At 42.8% G+C, this 23,046-nt stretch overlaps 1 protein-coding gene across 4 annotated transcripts in view; it reads left to right on the top strand.

Annotated features, from left to right (window-relative positions):
- Window positions 1–228: 228 nt before the first annotated feature.
- LOC149350824 (transcription initiation factor TFIID subunit 4-like) overlaps window positions 229–23,046 on the top strand; it is an 89,795-nt gene continuing 66,977 nt past the window's right edge. For 2 of the 4 annotated variants that reach the window (XM_089579977.1, XM_089579976.1), the window contains exons 1-2: window positions 229–1,317; window positions 17,317–17,349. In XM_089579977.1, the coding sequence (XP_089436103.1) occupies window positions 229–1,317; window positions 17,317–17,349 (1,122 nt within the window). The remainder of the gene's footprint in view (window positions 1,318–17,316; window positions 17,350–23,046) is intronic. The other 2 variants (XM_089579979.1, XM_089579978.1) reach the window with 2 other exon arrangements.

Below are 23,046 nucleotides of genomic sequence, written 5' to 3'. Positions count from 1 at the left end.
TCCTAATACGTTCATTCAACGCGACAAAATAACAGTACTAAAAGTAAAAAATTTCAAACCATGAAGTGTGAGATTATAAAAAAAAGTATAGAAAACTACAATTATCAAAGATTTTGATTCAAAATTAACATTTTAGTGAAATAAAACTGTTTATTTGCTCCTACTGACAACACTTGATGGAGGTATTAGTGCTTTGTTACCCACAATTCCTCGTTGGCGGGGACACGCATGCGTACTTTATTTTTCAGTTGTAACTCGAAAATGGCGTCAGCCAAATCTCTAGAGGAAATGCTAACCACAGATGTGGATGAGTCAGTAGTAAGCGAATTAGTAGGGTCTTTAGAGTCACAACTTTCATCGTCTGGGATTCATGCTCCAAACCAAGAGCTCACCGTCAGTTCAGCAACCACGAATCACGTCAATAGTGTGCCAGTTTCGGACGGTCTTCAGCGCCTGCCGCACGACGGACAAAAACACGGTGTGGCTGCAGCGCTTGCGAATTCATGCCCAAGCATCGTGGTGTCGAACTTTGGAAAGACGATCGCGACCACGTCTCACATTGTTGGCGTTAGTAGTTGCGCTTCTTCTCCTGCCAGTTCGACGAACACTGTGATGGTGACTTTGCCTGGCGCTCTCCCAGCTAGTGGCTACATAAACCAAGTTACTGGCACGGCGCAGCAGGCCCTGCTGAACACATCGCTTGTGCGCCCCATCAGTAACTCGGACATAAAGATCGTGTATTCGCCGCAGGGTCACTTTAATGCGGCCAATCTTGCTGCCGTCAACAATGCCGTTATCCAGCAACGGGGCAATGTGAAAATTCAGGGTGTCCCGAACGGAAGCACAGCTATCCGTACCAGCCCGCACACGCCCGCCACTACTCCTGGCCTCAGTGCTATCCACAATCTAGCGAACGTGGCTTCGCAGCAGACGCCTCTCATCATCAGCCAACCTGCGAAACCGCGCATCGTGGTCGACCCAAAAGACCCGAAGGCCGCATTCAAGCCGCAGATCCTCATCAAGCAGGAGCCGCCGGCGGCCTCGGTTGGGCAGGAGTTCCTGCGCTGCTCTTCACCGGCCGCGGGCGTCATCCAGGCGTCAAAGCCTGGCCCACAACCCGTTAGCGTGGTCACACAGGTTGTGTCCAGCCCTAGCATCCTGCCGCCCGGTGTGCAGATCGTCAACGTGAACCCTGGCCGGCCCGGAGCGCCGACCGTTGTCGGCCAGAAGACGCTGGCGCCCCGGGTCGTCATCGGTAGTCCTGTGCGGTTGGCTCCGCAGATGTTGGCCGCCCGGCCAGGCGCTCCGTCCGTTCAGGTACGTTGTCTCGCGGCCTAACAGCAGTGCGGAGCTGCATTGCCGCCGGCGCTCCCGTGGGGCCGTATGGCTTCGCGCGCTTGGGATTTGCCTGTCACCTGTGACAACGGGCAGTCCCTTGACGACGTTTGAACGGCAGGCTTCTCCGCCTTCAAGTGGAAAATCGCTGTACTGCACCTCCTGGCCCTGCGCGGATTCACGTTGTCGCGCTGCGGGAACACTGTGTGTGCTCGTGCGTCTGCACACATTAAGCGAGCCACAGTATACGACATACTGTTGGGGGCGCGAAAACTGCGGCATTGCTTGAGCGTACTTGCGCCAGTGCTACACAGTTTTGTATGTGAACAGTCAAAAACATGTTCTACATGTTTTTGGTTGCTTCGGGACCTTTTTTCAAGCGCATAAAAGCCATGTGTGGTTGACAGTGCATGCTCAGAAGGTGCACAGTCACACCGCTTTATTGTTTGCATATACGTCTTGTTCATGTTTACAGTGGGTTTTGCATACAAAGCTTGTTGTCATTACCTGCTTGTTCTGTGCATCAAAGATTTCTTGCTTTCAGGTTTTTGAGTTCTTGCAGTACATACTGTTTCAGATGGTGGCGAAAAGTAATGAACACACAGATGAGTGTTATGGTAGCAGTTGTCACAATGATTGTTGGAGCAATGATGGACATGCTGCTAAGTTCGATTTTAGTCTCATATTGCTAACTTTTTATTGCAAATTAGTGATATTAGTATGTTCACATTGAATGAAACTTTCATTCTAAAGGCGATTCTATGGGCACCAGACAGTGCCCACAGCTATTTCCGGTTCTTGTGCACAAATTGCGCATATAGGCTACTCCACATGCTATGCGTACAAACATATTTTGCATGCTAGTGTAATCTGGCGACAGAGTTTGCAGCTGATACCAAACTCGCTTTGACGTCAACACGTGACATTTTTTTTTTTTTTTTTGCTATGCTATTGGGATTGGCTTGAAGGCACTGGCAGGTTGTGCTGCCATCGTCTGCTGCAACTTGCCATCGCGCTTCTCACTTAGCTTGTGGTGAAGTTTGATGTTCATGCGAGCCGTGAACTGCTTTTGTGATCATGGCATATGACAACTTCTGCATTGTCAACATTCATAATGCTCTGCGCTGGGGCTGAAAAGCGTTGCCAGCGAAGCGCTGAGATAGTGCATTGTTTGCAAACAGCGATAGAGGGCACTCCCAGCACACCAGCATAATGTAAATTTGCTAAGATTGAATTTTTAACATTATTTCAGCTTGGAGCTGCTTAGCTGATTGGTGGGCAGTGCCGCTCAACTATTTAAGTGCGACACCTGCCGCAGTGTGCTCTGACATAACACAGCGCGGGTCTGTTTTGCCTTTCGTCTGTATGTGGCCACTGTGGCCCGGATTCTACCTGTGTCTTTTGCTATCTGGTTGCCGTACCACTAGCTCCTTCAGGTTGTTAGAAGAAAGTGTCTAAACAGCTGGTGTTTTACAACTGCCCCATCGTGCGCTGACATCACACACCACTTAACGCATGACGACACTTTTGAAATGCCAATTTTCTTGAAAAATAAGGTTTTGCATTTTTGATTTGTTTTTATTACCACAAACATTCTTCTACCATTAGCAAAAAGAATTGTGATTCTATCTAGTGCTGTTCAGAAGTTACAGGCTAAATTGTTACCTGCACCATGATAAATGAAACAGAAAGAGAAAAACAAAGAAAATAAAAGGCAAGCTGCGACACATGCAAAAAAAGATGAAGGAAATGTTCATGGAGAACTTCCTTGCGCTGTGGAACATTTTAGCACTCTTAAAGGACTATAGACACCAAATTTTTGCTTGCGTGTTTTTTTCTTTCGAACGATGCGTTCAACTTTCGTATACATGGAGCACCCTGTGGTATTCGTGTACGACCGCTAAATAATGTATAATTGAATTTCTTTTTCACAATGTTTTGGTTTCATCAGTCGAACGATGACTGTGATGCGTTGTTGGTGTTTAGGTCCCATGAGGCATAAACAAATCTGCAATATAATTGCTGAAAGGTCATTTTTTGCCATTCCAGGTCTTGGCATAGGCTGGATTAAATGTAATAGCGAATTAAAACTACATATCAGCGATTATATTATAGTTTTTCTAGTGGATCACGTGACCAAAACATCAACTTGACGTCACAGTCATCGTTCAGTCGATAGAACCGAAACCGAAACAGCATAAGAGAAGAAATTCAATTATAAATTATTTAGTGGAAGACATGACAACAAAACATGGTAGGAGCATGCAGTCACTCTTTTGTTTTACCCTAGGGAATGCTTCATGCAGTGATATTGTCCAAATATTTTTAGCAGCCTGATTTTTTTTCTACACAGAATGTTATTTCCACACTTGCGTAAGGCAAAATTAGTGACAGATTAAACAAATGGAATAGTAATGCAGAAATATAAGAACGTCACTGCTTGAAAATTCATGAAGCCATTCTCATGCTATGCGTTCTGCAAGCATGGTGATCAGGTCAAAAAACACTGGCATTTTCACAGAGATGTAGCCAGGTTTTAGCTAAGTACGGTCACTAAAGCATTTTTTAAAGTCACTTCTGGGCTGTTTTCGGGGAAATTATTTTGGATATAATTAAAAAGATCTTATAAATACCAAATCTGGTGTTTTTTTTTTTCCGGGATTTTCACGATTTGAAAGCCGCGTCCCCCTTTCAAGAAAAGATTTAAAACAACTCCGCATTGTGCACTGACATTGCACAGTACATTAGCCTTTTTTGCCTTTCGCTTTTATCGAAATGAAACTGCTGCAGCCTGGATTCCACCTGCATCCTTATATTGGGATCAGCAAAAGAAATAAAAACACACCTATGTCATAAACATTAGCCTGGTTCCACTATCGACTGTAATACTCGTATGCTTCACAGTGAAGAGCTTTACAACTGCTGCGACGTGTTGGGGCAGCAGACGTGCTGCGATGTGTTGGGGCAGCAGACGACAAGAACCGCGGTGGGCCGGGCTCGCAAGAGCACACCGAGAAACAAACACAAATTAAAAGTAGTGACGTCACACAATGTAAATTTTACCCCCACTACGTTGTTGATAGTGACATTGGTCGCGATGTTAGTGCCACTGTGCTGTTCTGTTCACATAGTCTTATTCTGGTTTTGTGCACGGTCTCTGTGCGCATCGTGTTCTTCTTATTTTAAAGAGTAACAGATCAGATTTGTGCAGTCTCAGAATACCTGCAGCATTACTTTCTCAGATTTAATTTTGAGGGTTACTGTTGAAAAATTTTGTCCACGGGTAATATCACTGCATAGTCGACCATAAGACTCAAGATGCAAGGGGTGTTAAGTAAGTTGTGTCTCCTTGACTAACATTTTTATTGAAGGAAGGGAAAGGGCGATGTTACTTTGAAATAAAAGTTAGGTGTGTCCTTTTTCCCATGAACCCACCACATTTTGGCACAGTCCCCAGTGGTGGGTGATGCACATCTGTGACAGGCACACTGGGCTATAGTAGAATGAGGGCAGCTGTAGGTGACATTGCTGCATTGATGACCTCTTAATTGGACATGGGAGGCATATATTGAAAATGTTTCTTCATCTTGGAGAAATAGCCAGAAGTCTGAAGGTGTGAGTTTAAGGCTTTGAGGTGGGTGAGGCAAAACAGTCAGCCTCATTCTTCTGTAATGGCGTGCACTGGTGGTGGAAGTGTAGCTTTGCTGATGGAAACTATGTTAAGAAATAATGTGCGGCTGGGAAAGAGGACATTCAATATTTTCATTTCAGTGTTATGCCTTTAAATTTTCATCATCATCAGCCTGACTACGCCTACTCAGGGCAAAGGCCTCTCCCATGTCTCTCCAATTAACCCTGTCCTTTGCCAGTTGCGGCCACCGTATCCCCTCAAACCTCTTAATCTTATCCGCCCACCTAACTTTCTGCTGCTCCCTGCTACGCTTGCCTTCTCTTGGAATCCACTCCGTTACCCTTAAGGACCAGCGGTTATCTTGCCTTTGCATTACATGCCCTGCCCAAGCCCATTTCTTCCTCTTGATTTCGACTAGGATGTCTTTAACCTGCGTTTGTTCCCTTAACAAACAACAATACACCTATCATTTTTCTTTCCATAGCTGTCCTCTTTGTTAGCCTCCATGTTTCTGCCCCATAGGTGAGGACCGGTAAGATATAGCTGTTGTATGCTTTTCTCTTGAGGGATATTGGTAAACTGCCGTTCATGATCTGAGATAACCTGCCATATGCGCTCCACCCCGTTCTTATTCTTCTAGTTATTTCCCTCTCATGATCCGGATCAGCGGCCACTACCTGCCATAAGTAGACGCACTCCCTTACCACTTCTAGCACCTCACTACCAACTGTGAACTGCTGTTATCCTGCTAGACTGTTGAACATTACTTTGGTTTTCTGCATGTTAATTTTTAGCCCCACCATTCTGCTCTGCCTGTCTAACTCATTGATCATGCTTTGCAGTTCATGTCCTGAGTGACTTAGCAAGGCAATATCATCAGCGAATTGCAGATTACTTAGGTGTTATCTATTAACTCTTATCCCCAACTGTTCCCATTTCAGGCCCCGGAACACCTCCTGTAAACAGGCGGCGAATAGCATTAGCGATATTGTGTCTCCCTGCCTGACCTTTCCTTATTGGAATTTTATTGCTGACTTTATGGAGAACTATAGTAGCTGTGCAATCGTTATAAATATCTTCCAATATTTTCATATAACACTCTTCCACACCCCGATTCCGCAATGCCTGCATGACAGCTGAGGTTTCCACTGAGTCAAATGCTTTCTCGTAATCAATGAAGGTAATATAGAGGGGTTGGTTATATTCTGCGCATTTCTCTATCACCTGACTGATAGCATGAATGTGGTCTATTGTCGAGTATCCTTTACGAAAGCCTGCCTGATCATTTGGTTGATTGAAGTCTAAGGTTGTCTTGACCCTATTAGCAATTACCTTAATAAATACCTTGTAGGCAACAGACAGTAAGCTGATCGGTCTGTAATTCTTCAAGTCCTTGACGTCTCCGTTCTTATGAATTAAGATAATGTTAGCGTTCTTCCAAGCACTTCGTACGCTAGAGGTCACAAGGCATTGCGTATACAGGGTGGCTAGTTCTTCTAGCACAATCTCTCCTCTGTCCTTCAACATATCTGCTGTGTGCTCTGCTGCTTCTCTCAGTAACATTCCGATTGCAATCGCTACTGTATAGATTTGTGTAAAACTCTTCGGCTACTTTAACTATCTTATCGATATTGCTAATGACATTGCCCTCTTTGTCTCTTAGCGCATACATCTGGTTTTTACTTATGCCTAGTTTTCTCTTCACTGCTTTTAGGCTACCTCCGTTCTTTAGAGCATGCTCGATTCTCTCCATATTAAACTTCCTTAGGTCGGCTACCTTTCGCTTATTAATTAACTTCGATAGCTCTGTTGGTTCTATTTTGTCTGTGGGGTAAGACGTCCTCATGCTTTGGTGTTTCTTAATCAGATCTTTAGTTTTCTGAGATAGCTTGCCAGTATCTTGTCGAACCATCCTACCGCCTACTTCTATGGCGCACTCCGTAACGATAGCTGTGAGGTTATCGTTCATTGTTTCAACATTACGGTTGTCTTCTTCAATTAAAGCGGAAGATCTGTTCTGCAGCGACATTCTGAATTCCTCTACCTTCCCTCTTAATGCTAACTCGTTAATAGCCTTTCTCTTCACCAGTTTCTTCCGTTCCCCCTTCAAATCTAAGCTAATATGAGACCTTATTTTCTGTGGTCGCTACAACGCACCTTTCCGATGACTTCCACATCCTGCACGATGCCAGGGTGAGTGCCCAGTATGAAGTCTATTTCATTTTTAGTCTCACTGTTGGGGCTCTTCATGACCACTTCCTGTTTGCTCATTTGTGGCAGAAGGTATTCATGATCCGTAAATTATTTCTATCTGTGAACTCTACTAATAACTCTCCCCTGCTATTCTTAGAACCTATGCCATAGTCACCTACCACCTGGTCTCCAGCCTGCTTCTTGCCTACCTTCGCATTGAAGTCAGCCATCAGTACAGTGTACTGTGATTTTACTTTGGTCATTGCCGATTCCACGTCTTCATAGAAGATTTCAACGATCTGGTCATCATGGCTTGATGTAGGCGCATAGGCCTGCACCACCTTCAGCTTGTACCTCTTATTAAGCCTAATTACGATACCTGCCACCCTCTCGTTAATACTACAAAACTCCTCCATGTTGCCAGCTATATCCTGATTGATGAGGAATCCCACACCTAGTTCTCGTCTGTCTGCTAATCCATGATAGCACAGTACGTGCCTGCCCTTTAGTACTGTATATGCCTCATCTGTCCTCCTAACCTCACTAAGCCCTATGACATTCCATTTAATACCCATTGAATCATGATGATTATGATGATGATGATGAATTCCTCCAGCAGCACTGCTAAGCTAGCCTCACTGGATAAGGTTCTAGCGTCAAATGTTGCCAGGTTCAGTTTCCAATGGCGGCCTGTCCGAAGCCAGTGATTCTTAGCACCTTCCCCTGCGTCACAGGTCTGACCGCTGCCTTGGTCAGTTGCTCTGCAGCCGCTGAGGGCTGAGGGTTAATTGTTTTGTTCATAGAAGGTTGCGGCCAAGTACTACACCAGGGTGGCCAAATCCTGTTCTGATGAGGAAGTGCGTTGTCTGTTCTGGTCACCGAGATCAGGCCACACCCCAGGCCTGGTTGTGTAATTCCATCGCCACGCGGAGTTTTTCTTTAAAAAAAAAAACCCGGTGGAGAATTTCGTGGCACTAGGATTCGAACACCGGTCCCCTTGCATGTGAGGTGGATGCTCTACCTTTAGCCATCGCTGCCCTCCTTTTTTTAAAGAGAGAGAGAGAGAGAAAACGTTTATTTGAATTGAGGAAGGTTGCTCGAGCAACTATTGCCACCCCGTTGGTCATGTGTGGGTCCAACCCATGAGCTTCGGATAGGCAGGGTCGCTACTCCTCATGGTACACTTCCGTGCTGTGCACCCCTCTGGACAAAATCATTTTTGAACGGGAAGTAGTTTATGAATGCATTTCATATATTTTAAGATTTCACTATACCAATCAATATTTCTATATATCTCCCATCGACAGGCTTGCATCTTCTTGCTATTAACATTTTTACTATCGTCAGAAGCATTCCCCATTTTATCATTCAATTAATAACTTCCTCTCCAGGAGGCAGAACTTTATGAATACCTCTTGTTCAAGTGTGAGCTGTGCCACATGTACTCTCCTCAGTTCGTCATGCACAACATATAATTTAATTTTGTAAAATCAGCCTTGTGAGTTGGTATTATGCCAGAAAAAAAAAAAAAAAACCTCCAGGCAGCGTAAATTTCGTGATTCAACATTCTTTTAGTTTTGCAGCATTTGAATTTGCATTTGTAAAGCATGGTTAGGCCAAAGGGAAACTAAAGAGCTTGGTCTATTTGCTTTTGGAACATGAAGTTCAGGGTCCTCAGACAACATTCACTGCATTTTTCACACATTTATATTTTATTTTTTTCCTGAGAAAAGAGCCTTGTATGAGGCTGTTTGTATTTTCATGCTTTCATTGCTTCTAGTGACATCACTCATGACATTTTCATATAGACTGTGATGGGCAAGTGTTGGGTGGTACCTACTGCAGTAGAAGCTCTCCGCTTGTCTGAACTTATACCCTTCTTACAGTAGCAGTTTCAGTGCCTGCTGGGTCAATTGTTATCGAACTCGGTGTGGATCGGCTGGTGCCCTGTGATGATTTTCAGTGAATGTTTCAATGAAGTAGATGGGGATCGACTCATTGGAGCTTGGCAGTTGGCCATTGGAATGTTAAGAGCCCTTGAGAGCAGCCTCGCACTCACCATACATTGACCTAATGGGCACTGAGGTCGTCTGTGTGACAGCGGTATTTAGTTATGTTGGTTTAACAATGGCTTGAGCCTCTTGTTAAGCCAGCATGACAAGAATGACGTTACATGTTACATTGTGTAGGTTCCAATACTGTCACTGCAGTTTTTTTTGTATATGTGCATTTTACTAACAAATGTGAGGTCAGGAACATGACGAAATGGCCTAATATTGTGTCATGTGGTTCATGCTGCAGCGTAGACATAATCAACTCGCTTCAATGCCCCTTTAAAGGAGTATACACACCTAATTTTGGTTGCATGTTTTCTTCTCTACAATTATGCGGAAGACATTACTATGCATGAATCACCATATGGTATTTGCCTACGACTGGTAATGCTAAATAATTTATTATTGAATTTTTCTGTCGTACTGTTTTGGTTTCGGTTTCAACAGCCCAACGATGGCTGTGATGTCAAAGTGTGGTTATATGTCATGTAAGGCACAGAAAAACTGCGATACAATCGCTGCTTCATCGTTTTAAATCACTACAGTGTGGAAGCCAGCCTTCCTTAAGAGCCGGAATGATAACGAATGTAGAAGCAACGATTATATTGCAATTTTTTCATGCCTCACGTGACCTATAGCCACATTTTGACGTCACAGTCATCGTTTGGCTGTTGCAACTGGAACCGAAACAGCACGAGAAAGAAATTCAATTATAAAATATTTAGCGGTCATAGGAGACTGCAACGTGGTAATCCATGTATAATAATGCGTTATGCGTCATTAAAAAGAAAACACGCACCCAAAAGTTAGGTGTCTGCACTCCTTTAATGAACTTCAATTTTATCATGCAGCTTTACCATGAAGGCATTATTGTGATGAGTATATGAGTATATGCATTGTTGCAGTATATGCATTCTTTATCATATGTAAAGGGCCCACCATATGTATTTGACTGCAGCTTGTAGTTGACTGTGTAGTGGAACTTGTGCAGCACCTTTAATGCTGCAGAGTTCGCAAATATAATTGCTTTGGCATTCCAGGTCTTTTTAATGCTCAGAGTGTTTTATGAGCCTTGAAGCAGAACTTCATGTTTGACTCAATCATGTGCAGAGTGCACTCTTTACTTTTGACCATGACTGCACATTCTTGCAGGTTGTGGTTGGCTGTTGACTAGACTTGTTTTTTTTTGGTTCTTGTCATTGCTGTGCCAAATTAAGATTGTATTATGGTAGAATTGACATACACAAAACAGTGCACTAACCAGTGCTCAAGCTATTTTTGTTAAAGGACTATAGACACGTAATTTTATTGCGTATTTTATTCTTTCAAATGATGCGTTAGACATTAGAATACATGGGTTACTACGTGGTATTCGCCTATGACCGCTAAATAATTTAGAATTGAATTAGTGCTGTTTTGGTTTCGGTTTCATCAACCGAACGATGGCTGTGACGTGTAGTTGGTGTTTAGGTCAAAACGCTAATATAATCGCTGTTATGTAGAACTCATTACAACACTTAATCCAGTCTCTTTCAAGACCCGGAATGACAAAAAATGACCTATCAGCAATTATACAGCAGATTTTCATTCCTCACGTGACCTAAACATCAACTACACGCCACAGCCATCATTCGGCAGTTGAAAGCAAAACCGAAACAGCGTCAAGAAGAAATTCAATTATAAATTATTTAGCGGTCGCAGACAAATTCCATGGTGTGCTCAATGTATACCCATGTCTAACACATCGTTTGAAAGAAGAGAACACGCAAGCAAAAATTTGGTGTCATTAGTCCTTTAAGTATGTGTGCACAAAACTTAAAGCAGCTTGTTACATGATTAGTACTTACAAATTGTAGAGGCGGGCATATTATATAGGGCATACTATATAGGAACATTTAGTGCTACTGATAGAGTACAGTCAACTAAGGTAACAATAATGCTATAGTTTTAAGAAGAAACTGGCTCTCTCTGCAGTCTATCAACGAGAAATATTTTATACATGGCATTTTTCTTAGATATAGGGTCTCTTACTCAAGAACTCACTTTAACCTAAGACACTGCTGACTGAAAACTGCATGCCTGTCTAGAAAGAATGTGCTGACATAGTTAGGCTTAAGCTGAGGAAGGCTATGGTGTGAAAAACTTGCGTGCGCTTTTTATAGTAGGAGTAGCCATGCTAAGGCCACAGACAGTAAAAACAAGTCTGTGTTGCAACATATTATGTAGTTCCCTTTGTTTTTGAACAAAAACTGATTTTAGCAGCTTGAGCAGGTACAAAAGTTGGGTGAACTCTGATTTCGATTTGAAAAAGTGCCTTAAAAAATTGGTTTGCCAGTGTAAAAACCTGACCGCATAGCATGGAAACTAGCAAATATCCTGAAGCCATCATTCTAGAGCGGTGTTTTCATGTATCATTGTGGTTTCAGTTATCTATGATGTACAGACAGTTGCATCAATCAGAGAAAATTAAAAAAATTCCCTCGGCCTAACCGCCCGCTTGTTAGGGCTCAAAATTTGCACAAAGGTGGCATCTGGCGGTCAGTTTTGTTTTATATTACTTTTGGGTGGAGTATTTGCCTGATTTGGTCAGAATTAATCGGAAATCTTCATCATCTGTGGCGACGGCGAACCAAAAATGCGAGCTTTTGCAGTAATGATACCGGTAGCACCATCATGCGCCCTCCAGGCGACGAACACTCTACCGTGCAGGCAGGCTGCGGTGAAACTCATGGGAGAAGCGCAAGGTGCGGGGAGAAAGGCAGTTGCGTGAAACAACGCTTTCTGCCCAATTTTGATAAAATAGCTCAGAAAGCACTTTCAAACCAACCACGCAGCCGCTTTCACCCCTCGTGCGTTTCACTGCAGCACTCGTTCCTCCGGCAGGCACAGATGGTGCTACGGGTACAACTTCTGCAAAAGCTTGCGATTTTGGTCCGCCGTTACCACATACAATGGAGATTTTTGATTAATTCTGACCGAATCATATAAGTACCCCATCCAAACGAAGTGTAAAACAAAACTGACCGCCAAATGCCACTTTGGTGCGAAATTTGGGCCCGAACAAGCAAGCGATTAAGCCGAGAGAATTATTTTTCGATTTTCTCTGATTGACGCAACAGTCAGCAGTTTTATCTCGTGATAACTTCTTTTGCAGTGTGGGTGCAGTGGTGGGAAGGCCTAGCAAAAAAATGGAAGCATTGCGCATGGGGGTGGCAGTGTATGCAATGATCTAGATGTGACAACTACAATAAATAAATAAAAGTAAATACTTGCTTTAGTAAAATTTGTTGATGCAAACTGTCAGTTATAAATTGTTTGTGAAATAATTAGAAGTTGAGTATTTTATGTCTTGCAAAAAGTTGTTGTGAACAGTTTGTTGTTGCTGGTAAAAGTAACCAACAAAACCTGAATTATGGCATCATTTTTTGAAAAACCAAGTTGTACCCAATTCAGTACAAAAAATAATGCCAGATTTTTATCTCCAAAATCAAAATAATATTAAGACTAGAAAACAAAATGTCCTGATAATGCATCAGGCCGTGACGTCACGGAGATGCGGTGGCGCTGGTGTCAGCAGCGACTTTCGTTGTGTAGGCAAAGGGCGGTACCGTGTGGCTTGGGTGTGCCATGCTTGCGTGTTTTTAAACATAATTTGCGATATCCCGACGAGTTCTGGAGTGGTTGGTTGAGCTGCAGGCCTGAAGAAAGGAAGCGGCACTAGTTTATCGCGGTCAGATAGAGGCGAAACGATAGGAAACGGTCATGGAGCGGAACTAGTTGGGTGACGGATTGGCAGCACGGCTAGTATTGCATTTCGGCATCGAAATCTGATAGTTTCCGTCTTTTATTCCACATGGTTGCTGTTCAGTGGCATGGCGAACAGTGCAAGAATCAACGCCTGTAACTCGTTCGTGTTCTGTTGGGTTCTCACGAGAAGTTTAGGCGCGATATTCCTTGTGCGCGTCATCGTCCTTCAGGGGGCCCTTGTCAGATGCCAGTCACATCACCAAGGCTATGTCCCACGCATCCCAGATTACTTGAATTTTACCTTATTGCAGGTTGATCATACCCAGGTGAAAACAGCAAATACCACATCGAAGGCCACTATGATCAAATAGAATAAGGTACGCACTAGAATGCAAATATTAAAATAAGTTGAATGACAAGATATTCAGCTCTGCACAGCAAACACAAATTTCCTTGGAAGCTCGAGAAAAACATCTGTGTAAGCGCTTATGCAGTCTCCCAAAGCCAATAGAACAAAAAGAGCATTCTTGCAGACATTACCGGTGGAGCGAGATGCCAACTCCTGCCACAAATATGTATTTCATTAAGCAGAATAAAACATTTAAGTTCGCTGCGCACTCGACAAAGTTCCAAAGAACAGAGTGATCGCATCTGCGTGCCTTATTCAAAGTACCTGTATCACTTAGTGGCAATATTCCGCGTTCTCCGGAGTGAAGTGGCTTGGCTAAAACAGGAAGCACATCACAATGTTCGTCATGTGGAAAAGCTATTTCTTGTCATGCATCGCATCGTCCTGCTTCTTGCACTTAGCACTCGGGTATGCCGTATCGGCCCAGAAGTTCAGTCTGTAGGGGATATCTTTTCCTCGATGCCTCGTGCTTTCTTGTTTCATTTAATAAGCCATCGCAGTCGACCATCGTAGCCGCGCTGTTGCTGCCAACTGGGAGCGGCGAAGGAAGCCCATGCAGTGCTCCGCCAGGTAAATTCCGTCTGGCGAACATGTTGAAAAAGTGCTGAACTACTCTCCGGGCATCAACAAAAATATTTGTAACCACAAGCGACGCTCACACTTTGAGATATTTGCGCACATGAGTTGGTTTCGAAGGCACAGTACAAGCATGCTGTGTTTTTGCCTATACCCCGCGTCGCTGCCGACCGCAGCGCCACCTTTGTTTACATACATGACGCTTGCCTTTCATGCTGAATGACATGTGCATTTAATTATTTCTTTGTACAATGTAAGCATAGGAAAGCAAGTAGAACGGTATTACAAATTGTAGTAAACTCTAGCAATATAAAACATTGTGGCAATGTAATTAACTTATTCTCTTATTGTGCCAGTGTATTTTGTGAAAGACCTACTTTAGCTAAACACTGTTGCTGTGGTTGGGCTTTTCAGTTTTTAATTTTTTTTTCTTCAAAATTTTAATTTTCATTTCAGAACACTTCTTTTTCCGTAAACATTATTTTTACATATGAATTATTTTTTTTTCCGGTGTTATAGCGTGGCATTCCTATGCAGTCAAAAGTCACTTGGTGTTTATGTTGGCCTTTTCTCAGTGCAAGTAGGTGGTTTACTGTTAATTAATGCAAAAATAATTGCACAAAGAACTGCACTTGTCGAAGGAAATGCTATCTTGTCAAAATAACAAAAGTTGAATGATGGAACTGTCCGACAAATACCCAAGTATTTTACTTCTAAAAACTGAGTTGTCGCGTTAGTGTTGGGTTTTTGCACTGGGTCAATCAAGAGAATGAGGAATTCCGTGGTCTCTGGGTTGACGACAGCAATGGAACTGCTGTTGAATTATTGTGGTAGCCAGAACACATTTTTTCGGGGCGTTTATGCTGGGCTTCACGTCAGTGACCTTACGTACGGTGGAAAAACCTGCCTAACCAAGCATCTGCGTTAAGCGGGTGACGACTGTAAAGCAGCGCTATGCTAGCAGTTGACATCTGCAGGGTGGTGGAGCCTGCCAGTCTGCAGAGGTGTATAAAGTATAGGAGCAATGCTTCTGCGTTACTAAATCCAACGGGATCATTGTTCCATCACACCTCTGTCTTTCATAATTAGTTAATTTTCTCCTTTAATTTTAATTCTTGCTCATTGACCAGCTAGCTATGTTGCAGACGTCAAGGATACTGACCTTGTTCAGTTAAAACCGAATTTTGAAAATTGAATTTGGCATACTTTTATTTTTTTTGTTCACACTGAAACGTCCAACCCAGAAGTATAAGGAAAGTTTCTACTTGACTAACTTTCAGGGAAATTTGCCATAGGCATTGTTGAAATTTAAAACTCATATTTTTGGGACGAAATGGCCATGACAGAGCATCATTGGTTAGTCTTGGATGCATGAAAGGAGCACCATAATTATTATTAACCAGTATGGTTGAATGCGAAAATTAAGAAGGCATTATCCTACCATTGCATGCTCATAAATGTATCAGCAAGTTCCTATTTTGGTTTATAGCAAAGAAATTGAGTCTTGTTATGTGACCTGTTAAATTCTGCTATATTGTAGCCCCTGTGCCTAAGGATTATGTGCTTCACTGTCGACGTTCAGAAGTGCAGTTTCCCATCTGAATGCAACGGTAGCTGTTCTCAAAAGTCGCATGGCATATTTGTGATGGGCGATAGCTTTAAAAGCAAACGTGTGTTATTCCTTGGTTGCCAAGCACTTCACATTGTATACAAAATCAAGGGCTAAACCTTCTCTTACCGGAAAGGAGCTGGAGCAGCATTTTTCTAGCAGCCGTTGGCTGCTGTTAGTACTTCCAAGGAGCTTGCTATGCACTTAGTGGACAACAGACATATCAGTACAATATTGTAGTTTAGTTGTTAGGTCTTGGCCAACTCAAATGGTAACCGCATGAGACGATGTTCCTTGGGACGCAACATACGATAGCGATGGCCATCGTTTACTACTGTTTGTGGTGCTGAGACTAGTAAGAAGTGGTCGAGACATATGCCACAAAATCCTTTCTTGCTTCATTACTCCTAGCAGGCTTTCAATGAACTGTTTCAGTTCATGGCTCATGACTGCGCCTCTTCTAGTTTACTCATGATGAAGTGAGAGTTGGCAGCATGGACTGTATCAACAACTTCTTCACTGAAGCAGGCTAGAAAAGCGAACTTTGCTCGCAGAATAACTAGGTTGGAAGTTACGTACCCAAAAAGCCTTCTGATATTGCCCAGTCTCGCGAGCGGCTTCCAGACGATGGGCGAAATTTCCTGCAAGCCCAGAAACTGAGTGACACGATGAGCGACAGTGGCTCAGCGGCTGCCAGCTCATTGTGCAATGGCGATGGCCTCATGTGGTCAGTGCTTCATCACAGTAACCTGACAGTTAATGGTTCCAGGTTTGGTGCCTGGTCATATGGCACTGATTACAGCAGTCAAAAATGCTCATGTACTGAGATTGTGGCACCCATTAAAGAGTTACAGGGGGTCTCGTTAATTCAAAGCCTTCAGCTGTGGCATCCTTCATTAACTTTGATGCAGCTTTAGGACAGAAAGTTGAGTTGAGTTGATGTTGAGTTTCATGCTGCATAGAAGGCAATTTCATGTTTTTGTTGCCGTGCATTAATCACAGTAATGCTGTTAACACTTCTTTATCCTACAACTTTTACCTGCAGGAACTTCGAAGGGGCAGTTATGAGAAAGCTAGGTATTATTTATACCCGTGGACCATTTTAAAAACTCAAAAGTCAGCTTCCCTGCACAGCAAAAAGACCCCTTTACACAAGTGGCTTGACTGGTCGTTTGGTCAGAAATTAGATGCAGCAGTGGAGAGTTGGGTTTTAGAGCTAAAAAAAAATGCTGTGTATTTCTCTGCATAGTCTGCTGTGTATTCCACTTGTGAAGTAATTAAATGCAGCTCTGTCAAGCAGTTGGGCAGGCACATTCAGAGCATGAGGCTTGCAGTAGGTCTCCAAATGTGCACCTAACTTCTGTCCAAAAAGGGAGGAAGGGAGGGGAGTTATGGTAAAGGGGTTTTTGTTGTGCAGGAAATTTGACATTTAGAGTGTTGCAAAAGATGTGAAATGTTGCAAACTAGATTAGAGTTCTTTGTGGGGAGTTTCTTTACCATTTTTGTGTGAGTTGGCAGTTACACATCATCTCTTAACAAGGTTGTTTGTTAGTTATCTTTTTGTAAATTTAGGTTTTGGTAGCTTTTGTGTAATTGGTACGGCCTGTTTACTGTGTGTTTGTGTGCATGTGTATGCACACGTTATTTGTTGTGTAGCAGGCTTGTTGTGAAGAGTCCACTGCTTTTGATCCAGTGTTGTAATGTGTAGTCCACTGCTTTTGATCCAGTGTTGTAATGTGCAGTGTGCAACTTGTCTCTGCAGAGATACCGCTACCATAGGCCTCCCGAACATGACGTGAGTATAAGCTAGCACTGGTCTGGGAATTTGGGGTCACTGCTCACTTTTTCATTGCACTTTTGCATGCCCAGGACAACTGGGCAAGCTGGCATTTCACCTTTGCATAAAAGCAATACTTTACACTCACACACCTCTGGGAGCTTGCCACTCTCTTGGCAAGTTTTTCTCGGCCTTCTGACAGCATGTACCTCAAGAGCCAACTTGTGCCAGCTTGTCACTTGCCGTGTCATTACATGCAACTGAGGGGGTCTGAAGTGCAAATTCATTTGAGGCCTGATTGCACAAGGATGTCCAGTGTCTACCAATGCCATACTAAGAAGTACCAAATTATTTTCAGTGTCTGTAATCAGTCAGGTGAGTCTGTAATAGGGTGGACACACTTAATTTTTTTAGACAAGGAAGCTTGTACAAAAAAAAATAAAGAGAAAAGGAATCGGTATACTTCATCAGTGCAGTCTGGCCTTTGTGAATTCACTGTTAAGCACCCTGTGACACACAAGCATGAAAATTTGTTCTCAGTAGTTAAGAGGCACCAGCACTGCACTGTGGGTTGCTTGGAAAAAAAGTGAATATTGTAAGAAACAGCACATGTTGGCCAACTTTTGTGTTCCCTGCATGCATTAGTTACATGAGTACTTGATTACACAAACACACTGGGTCTTAATGGTACTGTGCTGTTGCATGAGAATTATGAAAAAAACACCAGAAATGAAAAATATTTACTACTGGAAAACAGGCTACTCTAATTTTATAATGGTTTTTAGGCGCTTGCAAATGTGATGGCCCAAATGTGTGCTTGTCACGAGGGAACTGTGTTTAAATAGAAAATGGAAAGATTAAAATTTTTTGTAGCATGAATCTTGCCACTCAGGATGGCGAAACATGCGAAAATGGCGCGTCATTCCTATGAATTTCTTTGTCTGGAATGATGTATAGCTGATTTGTTCTCAAGGGAGTTATGCTCTCATTCATTCAGTAAAATATAAGTGCTCACTGTTACTCCCTGATACTAATTTACCAGGGGTAGATGCGGTGCACTTGTTTGCAGTGCAAGTTGCTCGAATATTTTTCTACTTATTCACTTTTTCAGCTACTGAAGTGATTTATTCACTTTAAAAATGTCTTATTCTGCTTGTTCTTTTTAGCGTACCGAATCGGAAGGCATTGCATTGCTCTTGTGGTAAAAAGTACTGCAGTGCATTATCGGCTATGGTGTGGCTCTTGTAACTGGAGTTTTAGCAGGATAAAAATTCATATATGCAAATGTGATTGTTTTGGCACACCTCATTCCATTTTGTACCAGATTTTTTTTTTGTTTAAATATGCCAAATTTTGGTCGTTTTTTTTAGCCATGTGTAATATAAGTGCTTTCAGAGTTTTTATTTCTTTTTTTACTGTTGTTTGCATACTTTGTTTTGTACACCTTTTGGGCCTCAATACGTGCCGGTATTCTTGAAATAAATTTTTTTAGAAGCATTTCTTTTGAAAAATAATTATTGCTTGATTAGCTATCTTTCATTTTCATCTGTGTCAAATCATGTTATGTGATTCTGCCATAGTAGGTAGCATCTTCTGCTTTTGGATTGCATGTCACCTTTTTGAGCTACCATAATAACTGTTAATATGGCACCACTGCTACTTATTGAGAGACCATGAAGGAGATAGCAGCATTGCAAGTTCAGTTAGGGTTGACATTAGGAAATTTTAGTCAAAATGTTTGGACGAATGAGACTCTCCCATTGGTCAAATGTTTAGGGGAATCTCCCAAGGTGGAGTAGATTTGTAATAAGGGAGTAATTACTCATTGGCATCCACCCATTATGTGGAGAGAGCTGAGGAATGCTCAACAGCCAAAGTTCATTTGTGCCATGTACTACGTTGTCTTATGTCATTGTGTTTCCTTTTGATCAAAATCGCTCAAAGCATTGTCAATCTGAGTAGAGGTAGCTGTAGCCATAGCATTGGCATTGGAAGCACCTTTTGGTGTTGCTTCACACAGCCTGTCTCAGCTTGTCTCTTATCCCTCTATTGCGTTTGTGCAGCTAAATGTTAGAACAGACAGAATGTGTTTAATAGGACATACATATTGCATTTTTTTGTGGGTTTGACTTCAGCTGGTAGGCTTGGTTTTCTGCCTGAGTGTTCTGCCAGTCAATTGAAGGCCAAGCACTTGCAGGACTTGTTTTCTTAGACAATTCCATTGCTGGGAATTTTTGGGGTGGGCTGAGATGGGTTCTTTGGTGGAAGGGTTAGATAGAGGAGGATACCTGGCATTTATCATATTTCATATTTCAGCACACTTTTTTTTTTTTTTTGCTGGGGGAAGTACAAGTGGTGTCAGAACTAAGTTGAACTTGGTTCTGGCATCAGTGTAGTGTACTGATGCCCATATGGGTAGAGTTTAGCAGGCATAGCTTGCCTATTAGTGAGTGTTTCAGTGTGTTGTTTGTGCATGACAACCCCACCAACTTTCAACGCTCAGGGCACTAGTTCCTTTAGGTCAAGAGTATGTTCTGTTTGCTTTTTAATGTGATTTGTACACTTTCTGAACTCTGAACAAGTACTGTGGTTGTTGGGTGGAAGTTTTCTTTATACTCTGATTTCTGGTTGTGGTGAGTTGTCACATCTGATGGGTCTTTAAGACACAGCGGATGTGACTGTGTTCACTGTACAGACTTGAAGCTTGTAAGCAGTGTACAGAAGCAAAAGGCTTTACAAGTCTTTGTTCTTTGCCATAAGTATAAAAATGTGGCGCAGTTTTATATTTGCGTTTAAAGTGCTTGGAAATGAAATTTTTGTTATAAGGCGAGGCGTGCTTGCATTTGGCATGCATACTTCTGAAAGCATTAGACAATTGTGTAATAACAAGATGCCTAGTACATGTATTTAGCATCCCATTATTATGGTTGGTAGCGGTTACTACCAGTGTGCACAAGGAAAACAAGGTTTTTCTTATGGTGATTTGGATTAATGCCTAGAAGGTGGAACCAGTGAAAATGGGCGCAGCAAAAAAACAGAGGAGGTACACACACAACACCGTTGGACTTACTGCTGATTTATTCCAATGAAAAAAAATTTCCATGTTTTTTCTGCGCAAGTGCACACTATAAACAGGGTGAAAGACATTTACGATGATAAAAACTCGCACTCCTTTTTGGTGATGAAAACTGAAGGATCGCTAATGCATGCTTGCTTATTCTTTCTGATTAAAAACACTTCCAGCAGCTCACGCTCATGTCTTGATTTTCCCTGACCGATAATACTGGCGAGGTGAAACTGAGGGGAACAGTGGCGGCAGTCCTTGACATGCAAGGCTAAGTTGCTTCCTGTGCCTGAGCCAAAAGTTGTTAGGTGCTGCCACAAAATTCATTTAGGCACCCTCCAGTTTGGCCATTATAGATATTGCCGCATGACAATGGGATGGAATAGACCACACCCACTGGTTGGTTTTGCAAGCACCAGTTTGCTGCTGTCATTTGGGTGCACAAACCGGAAAATTTATGGGGAGCACAAAACACCAAAGCAGCACCAAATTTTTGAGCCACTTTTTTTCAGCCCATGTGACGTCTTGTGGAAGTAAGGGACCACTTCAGTCTTCTTCCTGCCATCTTTCGCTGTTCCCCTCAGTTTCTCCTCGCTAGTATTATTGGTTGGGGAAAATTAAAGGGATATTAAGGAGAAATTGAAGTTGGCTTGTATCGATAGAATACCAGCTCCTGAACACAAAAAAACACCGCTCTTTCTGAAAACAGGGCCGCGGTGGCTCAGTGGTTACGGCGCTCGGCTGCTGACCCGAAAGACGTGGGTTCGATCCCGGCCGCCGCGGCTGAATTTCGATGAAGGTGAAATTCTAGAGGCCCGTGTACTGTGTGATGTCAGTGCACGTTAAAAAAACCCCAGGTGGTCGAAATTTCCGGAGCCCTTCACTACGGCGTCCCTCATAGCCTGAGTTGCTTTGGGATGTTAAACCCTAATAAAACAAAACAAGCTTTCTGAAAGCAAAGCTCTTATGAAATATAAAAGAGCAAAAACTAAAATACAGGTATTGCCGCCACAGGCCAGTCTCGCGTGTGATGATGAAATAGGAGGATAGGCACCACAGATCTCTGAGGCTGACAAACGTGCACGAAAGTTACATGTTTGATCGGTATTGAAGTACATAAGTTTTGCTTTGAAACCACTAGTGGACTTTTATCATACGACGAAGGTGAAAAAAAGACAACTTGATTGTTTGAAGTCAAAGAAAACCTGCAGTTGGCGGTGCAACAGGCGGCCAGCTTAGTTTCGGTATGTTTTGGGGTGCTTCGCGGCTATGTGTTCTGCTTGCCCGCATGGTTTTGTTAAGCGACTTGATTTACAAAGGCGAAGCAGCAGAGGACCTCCAAGTGCCTCTTTAAGTGCTCCTCTGACGAAGTTCATGCAACGGCACACAACTGTGACAAGGAATAATAGCTGTGTATAGCCAGTGTTCAGTTCAGTGCGCCTTCACGTTAGCAATCGCACCCCTCGGCGTGTTCACTTCATCAGCGTACCAAGATGCTGGGCTGCATAACCAGCTCTACAAGGACTATTATTACAGAATTTAATTATGTCCGCACGTACCAGTCGTACACATCAGTCGTGACAGTGGCTCGGCGGTGACAGCGGTGCTGCCGACTCACCGGTGCTAGGATTTCCTTCCCAGACCCGCCACCTCAGCCGTCAAAAGCATCGCACGCTGTGTGGGGTTGAGGTCGTTGAAGTGCAGGCTGCAATTCTCTGCGAGAACTTTGTTGTCGGAATCGGGAACGGATCTGCCAGCAGTTTTCATTTCGGCTGCTGCTAGGTGGGAGCGTAGTGCTCGTAGCCAGCAGTCATGAAGTCCTCGTTTCTGTTTCCTCCGCTTTACTTCACTCTTCTGCTATTTCGTCAGCAGAGGGTCCCGAGTTTGAATCGGAGCAGCAGGAAAACTTTTTCAACTTCGAATTCAAATCTCTGAGCATTATATGCACCTTTTGCGGCAACATAGCCGCGAAATGCTGAATTATCAAATTTTATTAACAAAAAAATTTGGTAGCATTGTCTGTTGGAGCATTTTTAATCAGAAAGAATAAGCAGACATGTATAACCGATCCTTCAGTTTTTATTACTGAAAAGGAGTGTCAGTTTTTATCAGTGTAAATGTTTTTAATCATCGTGAATGTCTTGTGTGCGCTTGTGTAGGAAAAGCATATTAATGTTAGTTTCTCCATTGGAATAAGTGAGGTTTAGTCCATTGGTGGTGTGTGTGTGCCTCCTCTGTCTTGTTCTGTGTCTGTGTTTGCTGGTTTCACCTTCTGTGCATTATGAACTAACAAGCCCAGCATTTCATGCTCTTTGGAATAAATACACGTTTGTATAATGCTGCTGGATTATCAGTAAAATATTAAGTGCACTGTGCTGCTTCCATGTGCTTATGGACTAGTTGTATGTGCCTGTCTACAGGTAAAGTTGCTTGATTTTTTCTTGTAAGACATAGTGGAAGTGATTGTGTTCACTGTACAGACTTGAAGCCTGTCTGCAGTGTTCAAAAGCAAAGGCTTTACAAGTCTGTGTTCTTTACTGTAAGTGTGGAAAATGTGGTGTAGTTTTATGTTTACATTTAAGTGCTTGAAAATTAAATCTTTGCTGTAAGGCAAGGCCTGCTGTCCTGTCATTCCTGTTGGAAGTTTTCTT

The sequence above is a fragment of the Amblyomma mixtum genome, chromosome 3 (genome assembly GCF_055824585.1).
Source record: "Amblyomma mixtum isolate Tamu chromosome 3, ASM5582458v1, whole genome shotgun sequence".
Classification (NCBI taxonomy): Eukaryota; Metazoa; Arthropoda; class Arachnida; order Ixodida; family Ixodidae; genus Amblyomma; species Amblyomma mixtum.
The sequence above is the reverse complement of the archived record's forward strand: the minus strand, read 5'-3'. Positions and strand labels throughout refer to the sequence as shown.